General features: G+C 53.3%; 1 protein-coding gene across 2 annotated transcripts in view; it reads right to left on the reverse strand.

Moving 5' to 3' along the window:
- LOC137366371 (sodium/calcium exchanger 1-like) overlaps positions 1-10,754 on the reverse strand; it is a 197,527-nt gene extending 186,773 nt beyond the window's left edge. Inside the window, exon 1 of one of the 2 annotated variants that reach the window (XM_068028268.1) lies at positions 9,036-10,754. In XM_068028268.1, the coding sequence (XP_067884369.1) occupies positions 9,036-10,546 (1,511 nt within the window). In that variant the 5' untranslated portion in view covers positions 10,547-10,754. The remainder of the gene's footprint in view (positions 1-9,035) is intronic. The other variant, XM_068028267.1, reaches the window with a different exon arrangement.
- Between the last annotated feature and the right edge of the window lie 289 nt (positions 10,755-11,043).

Here is an 11,043-nt window from a genome sequence, read left to right on the forward strand (position 1 = left end):
CTCCCTCTACACTGTCCGCATCAAACACTCCCAGGACAGGTACAGTACGGGGGTTAGATACAGAGTAAAGCTCCCTCTACACTGTCCCCATCAAACACTCCCCAGGACAGAGACAGTACGGGGGTTAGATACAGAGTAAAGCTCCCTCTACACTGTCCCCATCAAACACTCCCAGGACAGGTACAGTACGGGGGTTAGATACAGAGTAAAGCTCCCTCTACACTGTCCCCATCAAACACTCCGAGGACAGGTACAGTACGGGGGTTAGATACAGAGTAAAACTCCCTCTACACTGTCCCCCATCAAACACTCCCAGGACAGGTACAGTACGGGGGTTAGATACAGAGTAAAGCTCCCTCTACACTGTCCCCATCAAACACTCCCAGGACAGGTACAGTACGGGGGTTAGATACAGAGTAAAGCTCCCTCTACACTGTCCCCATCAAACACTCCCAGGACAGGTACAGTACGGGGGTTAGATACAGAGTAAAGCTCCCTCTACACTGTCCGCATCAAACACTCCCAGGACAGGTACAGTACGGGGGTTAGATACAGAGTAAAGCTCCCTCTACACTGTCCCCATCAAACACTCCCCAGGACAGAGACAGTACGGGGGTTAGATACAGAGTAAAGCTCCCTCTACACTGTCCCCATCAAACACTCCCAGGACAGGTACAGTACGGGGGTTAGATACAGAGTAAAGCTCCCTCTACACTGTCCCCATCAAACACTCCGAGGACAGGTACAGTACGGGGGTTAGATACAGAGTAAAGCTCCCTCTACACTGTCCACATCAAACACTCCCAGGACAGGTACAGTACGGGGGCTAGATACAGAGTAAAGCTCCCTCTACACTGTCCACATCAAACACTCCCAGGACAGGTGCAGTACGGGGGTTAGATACAGAGTAAAGCTCCCTCTACACTGTCCCCATCAAACACTCCCAGGACAGGTACAGTATGGGGGTTAGATACAGAGTAAAGCTCCCTCTACACTGTCCCCATCAAACACTCCCAGGACAGGTACAGTACGGGGGTTAGATACAGAGTAAAGCTCCCTCTACACTGTCCCCATCAAACACTCCGAGGACAGGTACAGTACGGGGGTTAGATACAGAGTAAAGCTCCCTCTACACTGTCCACATCAAACACTCCCAGGACAGGTACAGTACGGGGGTTAGATACAGAGTAAAGCTCCCTCTACACTGTCCCCATCAAACACTCCCAGGACAGGTACAGTACGGGGGTTAGATACAGAGTAAAGCTCCCTCTACACTGTCCCCATCAAACACTCCCAGGACAGGTACAGTACGGGGGTTAGATACAGAGTAAAGCTCCCTCTACACTGTCCACATCAAACACTCCCAGGACAGGTACAGTACGGGGGTTAGATACAGAGTAAAGCTCCCTCTACACTGTCCCCATCAAACACACCCAGGACAGGTACAGTACGGGGGTTAGATACAGAGTAAAGCTCCCTCTACACTGTCCCCATCAAACACACCCAGGACAGGTACAGTACGGGGGTTAGATACAGAGTAAAGCTCCCTCTACACTGTCCCCATCAAACACACCCAGGACAGGTACAGTACGGGGGTTAGATACAGAGTAAAGCTCCCTCTACACTGTCCCCCATCAAACACTCCCAGGACAGGTACAGTACGGGAGTTAGATACAGAGTAAAGCTACACCATTAATTCTAACTCTATAATTCCTGGATATTCCAGTAAAAATCCTCCCCTAAAGACGGAGATGTAGTTATATATTCATACGTGTAGATTATTTGACCAGAATCAGATTTGCCTGTTAATCTCTTTGATGCTTACATTAGAGGTTACACTGAGTTTAATCCTGATTGTTAATGCTACAATAACCTAGAAGCAGTCGTTGCCGTCAGCATTGTGATGGCTGGCGTTGCTATGGTTACTGCCCATGGCACTGCCTCGTAGCTCCGTTCTCAGGTGAACGAAGGGAGGACGCAATTTACAACCTTCTGCCCTGGATGGTTTGTTGACACAGACCCCAACGAGAGCAAGCACAACTTGCATTTAGATAGCGCCTTTTAACACAGAAAAGCATCCCTCGGTGCTTCACGAGAGCGTTAACCGGACAAAAACGTCGGACAGGCTGGGGGTCTTTTCTCGAGGAAAGGGAAGGCTGAGGGGGGGGGGGGGGGGGGTGACCTGATCGAGGGCTTTAAACTAATGAAGGGGGTTCGATCGGGTCGATGTAGAGAAGATGTTTCCAATTGTCGGGGAGACCAGAACTAGGGGGCCATCAATATAAAACAGTCAGTAATAAATCCAATGGGGAATTCAGGAGAATCTCCTTTCCCCAGAGAGTGGGGAGAATGTGGAACTCACTACCACAGGGAGTGCTTGAGGTGAATATTATCGATATATTTAAGGGGGAAGCTGGATAAACACATGAGGGAGAAAGGAATAGAAGGAGATGGTGATAGGGTGAGATGGAGAGGGGGTGGGAGGAGGCTCGTGTGGAGCAGAAACCCCAGCACGGAGCGGATGGGCCGAATGGCCTGTGCCTATCTCCACCACAAACTCTGTTCCCTGCCCACAGATTGAGGCTATGACAAGCCTCTTGTCCATCCCCCGATTCCCAACGCTCCACCATTGGCGGCCGTGCCTTCAGCTGCCTGGGGGCCCTAAGCTCTAGAATTCCCTCTCTAAACCTCTCCGCCTCTCTCTCTCCTCCTTCAAGACGCTCCTTAAAAACCGACCTCTTTGACCGAGCTTTTGGTCGCCTGTCCCTAATATCGCCTGATGTGGCTCGGGGTCAAATTCTGTCTGATTTACGCTCCTGCGAAGCACTTTGGGGATGTTTTACTGTTAAAGGCGCTAGATAAATGCAAGTTGTGTTGTTGCCCCTGCTGCTGCCCCAGGTGAGATGAACTTATTCAGAACAGCAATGAAACTTTGGATCTTCCCAGTCTGTATATTACTCACTCACTGTGTAACAGTAGTTCAATATTATTATATTGAATAATGTTCAGCTCCATTTATTCACAATCCAGTCACTTACACTGATGAATTTTAAAATCCCTGGGGCTTGAGATAAAATTAATCACTCATTAACAGTCAGAAAAGTTAAATTATTTTCATCGTGTGGAAAGAGAAATGTTAATTGAAGCAAAGAAATAGAATAATTACAGAGTTTCTTCCTCAAACTTTAAGGAATCTAACACTGAGAGGTACAACCTACCCCCAATGCAATCCAATGTCCAGCACATCCCAATTCAACCCAACCCGAACCTCCAGCACATCCCAACTCAACCCAACCCGAACCTCCAGCACATCCCAACTCAACCCAACCCGAACCTCCAACACATCCCAATTCAACCCAACCCGAACCTCCAACACATCCCAACTCAACCCAACCCGAACCTCCAACACATCCCAACTCAACCCAACCCGAACCTCCAGCACATCCCAACTCAACCCAACCCGAACCTCCAACACATCCCAATTCAACCCAATCCGAACCTCCAACACATCCCAACTCAACCCAACCCGAACCTCCAACACATCCCAATTCAACCCAACCCGAACCTCCAACACATCCCAATTCAACCCAACCCGAACCTCCAGCACATCCCAACTCAACCCAACCCGAACCTCCAGCACATCCCAACTCAACCCAACCCGAACCTCCAGCACATCCCAACTCAACCCAACCCGAACCTCCAACACATCCCAATTCAACCCAACCCGAACCTCCAACACATCCCAACTCAACCCAACCCGAACCTCCAACACATCCCAACTCAACCCAACCCGAACCTCCAGCACATCCCAACTCAACCCAACCCGAACCTCCAACACATCCCAATTCAACCCAATCCGAACCTCCAACACATCCCAACTCAACCCAACCCGAACCTCCAACACATCCCAATTCAACCCAACCCGAACCTCCAGCACATCCCAACTCAACCCAACCCGAACCTCCAACACATCCCAATTCAACCCAACCCGAACCTCCAACACATCCCAACTCAACCCAACCCGAACCTCCAACACATCCCAACTCAACCCAACCCGAACCTCCAGCACATCCCAATTCAACCCAATCCGAACCTCCAACACATCCCAACTCAACCCAACCCGAACCTCCAACACATCCCAATTCAACCCAACCCGAACCTCCAACACATCCCAACTCAACCCAACCCGAACCTCCAACACATCCCAATTCAACCCAATCCGAACCTCCAACACATCCCAATTCAACCCAACCCGAACCTCCAGCACATCCCAACTCAACCCAACCCGAACCTCCAACACATCCCAACTCAACCCAACCCGAACCTCCAGCACATCCCAATTCAACCCAACCCGAACCTCTAGCACATCCCAACTCAACCCAACCCGAACCTCCAACACATCCCAACTCAACCCAACCCGAACCTCCAACACATCCCAACTCAACCCAACCCGAACCTCCAACACATCCCAACTCAACCCAACCCGAACCTCCAGCACATCCCAACTCAACCCAACCCGAACCTCCAGCGCATCCCAACTCAACCCAACCCGAACCTCCAGCGCATCCCAACTCAACCCAACCCGAACCTCCAGCGCATCCCAACTCAACCCAACCCGAACCTCCAACACATCCCAACTCAACCCAACCCGAACCTCCAACACATCCCAATTCAACCCAACCCGAACCTCCAACACATCCCAACTCAACCCAACCCGAACCTCCAACACATCCCAATTCAACCCAACCCGAACCTCCAACACATCCCAATTCAACCCAACCCGAACCTCCAGCACATCCCAACTCAACCCAACCCGAACCTCCAGCACATCCCAATTCAACCCAACCCGAACCTCCAGCACATCCCAATTCAACCCAACCCGAACCTCCAGCACATCCCAACTCAACCCAACCCGAACCTCCAGCACATCCCAACTCAACCCAACCCGAACCTCCAGCGCATCCCAACTCAACCCAACCCGAACCTCCAGCGCATCCCAACTCAACCCAACCCGAACCTCCAGCGCATCCCAACTCAACCCAACCCGAACCTCCAACACATCCCAACTCAACCCAACCCGAACCTCCAACACATCCCAATTCAACCCAACCCGAACCTCCAACACATCCCAACTCAACCCAACCCGAACCTCCAACACATCCCAATTCAACCCAACCCGAACCTCCAACACATCCCAATTCAACCCAACCCGAACCTCCAGCACATCCCAACTCAACCCAACCCGAACCTCCAGCACATCCCAATTCAACCCAACCCGAACCTCCAGCACATCCCAATTCAACCCAACCCGAACCTCCAGCACATCCCAACTCAACCCAACCCGAACCTCCAGCACATCCCAACTCAACCCAACCCGAACCTCCAGCACATCCCAACTCAACCCAACCCGAACCTCCAGCACATCCCAACTCAACCCAACCCGAACCTCCAGCACATCCCAACTCAACCCAACCCGAACCTCCAGCACATCCCAACTCAACCCAACCCGAACCTCCAACACATCCCAACTCAACCCAACCCGAACCTCCAACACATCCCAATTCAACCCAACCCGAACCTCTAGCACATCCCAACTCAACCCAACCCGAACCTCCAGCACATCCCAACTCAACCCAACCCGAACCTCCAGCACATCCCAACTCAACCCAACCCGAACCTCCAGTGCATCCCAACTCAACCCAACCCGAACCTCCAACACATCCCAACTCAACCCAACCCGAACCTCCAGCACATCCCAACTCAACCCAACCCGAACCTCCAACACATCCCAATTCAACCCAACCCGAACCTCCAACACATCCCAACTCAACCCAACCCGAACCTCCAACACATCCCAATTCAACCCAACCCGAACCTCCAACACATCCCAATTCAACCCAACCCGAACCTCCAACATATCCCAATTCAACCCAACCCAAACCTCCAACACATCCCAATTCAACCCAACCCGAACCTCCAACACATCCCAACTCAACCCAACCCGAACCTCCAACACATCCCAATTGAACCCAACCCGAACCTCCAACACATCCCAACTCAACCCAACCCGAACCTCCAACACATCCCAATTGAACCCAACCCGAACCTCCAACACATCCCAACTCAACCCAACCCGAACCTCCAGCACATCCCAACTCAACCCAACCCGAACCTCCAACACATCCCAATTCAACCCAACCCGAACCTCCAACACATCCCAACTCAACCCAACCCGAACCTCCAACACATCCCAATTCAACCCAACCCGAACCTCCAACACATCCCAATTCAACCCAACCCGAACCTCCAACATATCCCAATTCAACCCAACCCAAACCTCCAACACATCCCAATTCAACCCAACCCGAACCTCCAACACATCCCAACTCAACCCAACCCGAACCTCCAGCACATCCCAATTCAACCCAACCCGAACCTCCAACACATCCCAACTCAACCCAACCCGAACCTCCAACACATCCCAATTGAACCCAACCCGAACCTCCAACACATCCCAACTCAACCCAACCCGAACCTCCAGCACATCCCAACTCAACCCAACCTGAACGCTGTCAGAGGGTCAGTACTGAGGGAGCGCCGCACTGTCGGAGGGTCAGTACTGAGGGAACGCCGCACTGTCGGAGGGTCAGTACTGAGGGAGTGCCGCACTGTCGGAGGGTCTGTACTGAGGGAGTGCTGCACTGTCGGAGGGTCAGTACTGAGGGAGTGCCGCACTGTCGGAGGGTCAGTACTGAGGGAGTGCCGCACTGTCGGAGGGTCAGTGCTGAGCTAGTGGAAAGTATAGAAGGGGGTGATTTGATTGAGGTTTGTTGGAATTTTGAAAGGAATTGACAGGATAGATCGAGAGAAACATTTGGGGGAGTCTAGGACACGGGGGGACAATTCCTGAAAATCAGAGGCAGCCCTTTCAGGAGAGAAGTTAGGAAACAATTCTTCACACAAAGGGTGGTCGGAGTGTGGAACTCAGTCCCATGGAAAGCAGTAGGTGTTAGCTGAATGAATCATTTTAAATCAGAGAGCGATAGATTTTTGCTCGACAAGGGGATTGAGGGACTGTACGGTGGGTGAATAGAGTTAATATGCAGATCAGCCATGATCTCATTGGAATGGTGGAACAGGCTCGAGGGGCTGGAATGGTTCGAGGGGCTGAGTGGCCTGATCCTATTCCTGTGCTCCTGTACACCAGACGTCTGTACTCTGTTGGCAGTGGGAAATTGAAGAACAAGATGGAAATAAAAACTTGTGAAGGTCAGTGAGGAAGAAACGCTTTCTCCTGTTGGAAATCAGTCTCCAGTTCTAGCAGAACCTACTGCAGACACAGAAGCTTGCTCTACTTACAACCTTCAACACAGCCTTAGGGACTTTCCCCCACAGTCGCATCTGCAGTTGCCTGGGCTCCGACTACCCAATCCAGAACCATGCGTCAGTACGCCTGGCAGAGTTTCAAAAGGCCGTCGCACATCATACAAACTCACAGCACATGCTGAGTGAGGCCACTCGGTCCATCACACCTGGGCTGGCTCGTTGCAACAGCCCCGGGGTTCAGCCCCACGCCCCTGCTTTTAGTCCGTTACCTGCACGCGGAAGAACTTTCTCCTTTTGAATGTAGAAACGCTGGCTAATTCCCCCACTCGCCAGAGGGACCAGTCGATGGATGGTGGAGACCTTCGAGAAGGAATGAAAGTCTCCGAAAACGCTGCTGCCCCCCACCCACCGTGTCCTCACACGCGCCGAGTACCGTTCACCCATTACCCCCTGGTGCTCGCTGACCGACACTGGCTCCCCGGGCAGCTGAAGGTACGGCCGCCAATGGTGGAGCGATAGGAATCGGGGGATGGACAAGAGGCTGGAATTGGCAGTTCAACCAGCTTTCTTGACATACTACTCAAGAAACCTCTTATACAGTTCTGCGTTAAATCTATTGACTTGACACGAATGAAAAACCTTCTCAAAATTAAGCAACCAGCTAAACATTTGAGAACATTAATGATGGATTCGATTGAGGTGCGAGAAAATGTCAAAAGGATTTGGTAAGTTGGACACAAAGAAACTATTTCCTCTGGTGTGGGGCGGAGGGGGGAGGCCCGGAACGAGGAGGCGCAACCTTAAACGTGGGCGAGAATATTCTGGAGAGAAATCGGAATTCTCGGCTGGAATCTGGCAGAGAATCCATCCTGCTTAACCGAGGTTACCGACGGTTACGGAGACGGGGAAAGTGCGGAGAATTCCCAACCACGACGCGTTTTTCCGCGCACAGGGGCGTGTGCTCCGTGGCGCCGCCTCCTGGCCACAGCCCGTAACTGGGCCGTTACAGTCAACCGTTTACATAGGGAATCTCCATTTGAATTGTTGACAGAGGCTCCAGCTGGAGAATTGTGTCCAATTCCGGGCCCCGCACTTTCGGAAGGACGTCAAGGCCTTGGAGAGGGTGCGGATGAGATTTACTGGAATGGTCCCAGGGATGAGGGACTTCAGTTAATGTGGAGAGACTGGGAGAAGCTGGGATTGTTCTCCTTAGAGCAGAGAAGGTTAAGGGGGAGATTTAATCGAGGAGAAACTGTTTCCAGTGGCAGGAGGGTCGGTAACCAGAGAGACACAGATTGAAGAGAATTGGTAAAAGAACCAGAGGGGGAGATGAGGAGAATTTTTTTTACACAGTGAGTTGTTGTGATCTGGAACGCGCTGCCTGAAAGGGCGGTGGAAGCAGATTCAATAGTAACTTTCAAAAGGGGAATTGGATAAATAGTTGAAAAGGAGAAATTTACAGAGCTGTGGGGGAAAGAGCAGGGGGGGAGTGGGACTGATTGGAGAGATCTTTCAGAGAGCTAGCACAGGGACGATGGGACGAATGGGCCTCCTCGTGCTGTAGGATTCTCTAATAAGCTGCTTCTCTGTTAAGCTTTGGTGCAGAAGGAAATGGCCAGGTGTTTGGAACGTAAAGGGGGAAGATGGAAATGCGGGGGGGCAGGAAAGAGTGAGACATTTTATCAAAGATCAAGCAGAGAGTGACTTACAGGGTCTCGTCGTTCTCAAAGACCAGGTGCCCGCTGTACTGCTCAAAGTCCTCGCTGGCTTTGGCTGCCCCCTCGAGCATCTTGAAGGGGACGTGCACAGTGCCCCTCGCCCCCGATGTCCTCTGCACTCTGGCCCTCATGACGCCCACGCTCTCGCTGACCCGCTGGGACTCGTGCTCGAAGGAGAAGATGCCCGCGTGGTCATCGTCGAAGATGGTGACAGTGGCGGTGTTGCGCTCGCCCAGGCTGAACCCGGGGGGCCTGGCGTCGTGCCCGTCCTCGGAGTGGCTGACCCGCAGGTTGCACAGGCGCACGTAGAAATACTCGTCCTCCTCGAAGATGTCATCGTCGATGATGCCCACCGAAAGCTCCCGCCGCATCTCACCCGGCTTGAAGACCAAGGTGCCCTCGGCGAACTCATAGTCCGAGCCGGCGTTGGCAGTTCCGTCCTCCGTCCGGTAGTCCACCTGGACGGTGCGGGTGGAGTCGCCGCCCTCCCGGGTCACGGCCAGTTTGAGCGTGCCGCAGTTCTCAAAGCACTGGTACTGCGCGTGCTCGAAGGAGACCTTCCCGCCCAGCTTGCTGACCTCCAACCCCAGGTCCTGCAGGCTCAGGGCCTTGCGGGCCTGCTCGGCCGCGTGTTTCTTGAGGATGTTGCCCGCCCCGGTCATGAGACGGGTGGCTTGGATTCGGTAGAAGGCCCGGCTCTTCTGTTGCTGCGTCAGAGCGTGGTAGTTGGCCAACTCGATGAGCTGCTCGGTGTCTTTCTCAGGGTGACGCTGTCGCAGCTCCCTGAGGACGCGTGCCATCACCCTCCGGGCCTCCTCGTCCTGGTCCTTCTCCCCGCTTTCCGAATCCAAGCCGTCCTGCGAGCCCTTGTAGACCCCGTCCATCTCCACGTCCAACTTGTCCAGTGGCCTTTCGCCGACCGTCTCGATAATCAGCCCCCGATTCTTGTCTGCTCGGTATCTCTTGTACATGTACTTGTAGATGAGGAGTCGGCGGTCAGCAATCCACGCCAGGATGACGCAGGTGGGGAAGAACAGAAAGGTGAGGAGGCCCTCCCACACCTCGACCACGCCCGGCGAGATGACGGCCAGGATCAGGTAGAGCCAGATGTAGGCGAAGATGCTCCAGCTGGCGGTGACGAAGAAGACCCGCAAGTGTTTGATTTTGCGGTTCTCTCCGTCGGGCACCACGTAGATGCAGATGGCGATGATGATGAACATGTTGAAAGCGGCACTGCCCACGATGGTGGCTGGGCCCAGCACGCCCGCCTCGAAGTTGTGGCCGCAGACCTCGATGACCGAGAGGAGGATCTCGGGGGCAGAGGAGCCAAGGGACATCAGGGTCAAGTTGGAAACCGTCTCGTTCCAAATCCGGACCGTGGCCGTCATGGTCTCCCCGTTGGCCTTCTTAATGGTGATCTCCCTCTCCTGCGAGGTGATGACCTCGATCGAAGCCATGAAACGGTCCGCAATGATGGACATCCCCAGGAACATGTAGACCATCGCCACAAAGTACACGATGGCTCGGGCCACCGTGTCACCCACTGAGGGGTCCTGGGGCTGCCAGACGGGCAGGATAACCCCCTCCTCGCACTCGTACAGACCCAGGCAGCTCAGATTGTTAGCGGAGGCCGGGGTCGGGGGCTCGCCGTCCGCGGCCTTCCCGGGCTGGCCACTGCACAGCCGAGCGCCACCCAGTAGGACCAAGAGGAGGCTGGCCGCCGGAAGCATTTGGAGCAGGTCACACCCCTTCGCCATCTTCCCACTGCCACACAATCGACCTCTAACCCTGAATATGTAAGCAAAACACAGAAAAAGAACAAAATCAATTTGCAATCAAATCCAAACCTGTCCTGGGAGTGTTTGATGTGGACAGTGTAGAGGGAGCTTTACTCTGTATCTAACCCCCGTACTGTACCTGTCCTGGGAGTGTTTGATGGGGACAGTGTAGAGGGAGCTTTACTCTGTATCTAACCCCCGTACTGTACCTGTCCTGGGAG

Source organism: Heterodontus francisci, unplaced genomic scaffold (assembly GCF_036365525.1).
Source record: "Heterodontus francisci isolate sHetFra1 unplaced genomic scaffold, sHetFra1.hap1 HAP1_SCAFFOLD_869, whole genome shotgun sequence".
In the NCBI taxonomy this organism is placed as follows: domain Eukaryota; kingdom Metazoa; phylum Chordata; class Chondrichthyes; order Heterodontiformes; family Heterodontidae; genus Heterodontus; species Heterodontus francisci.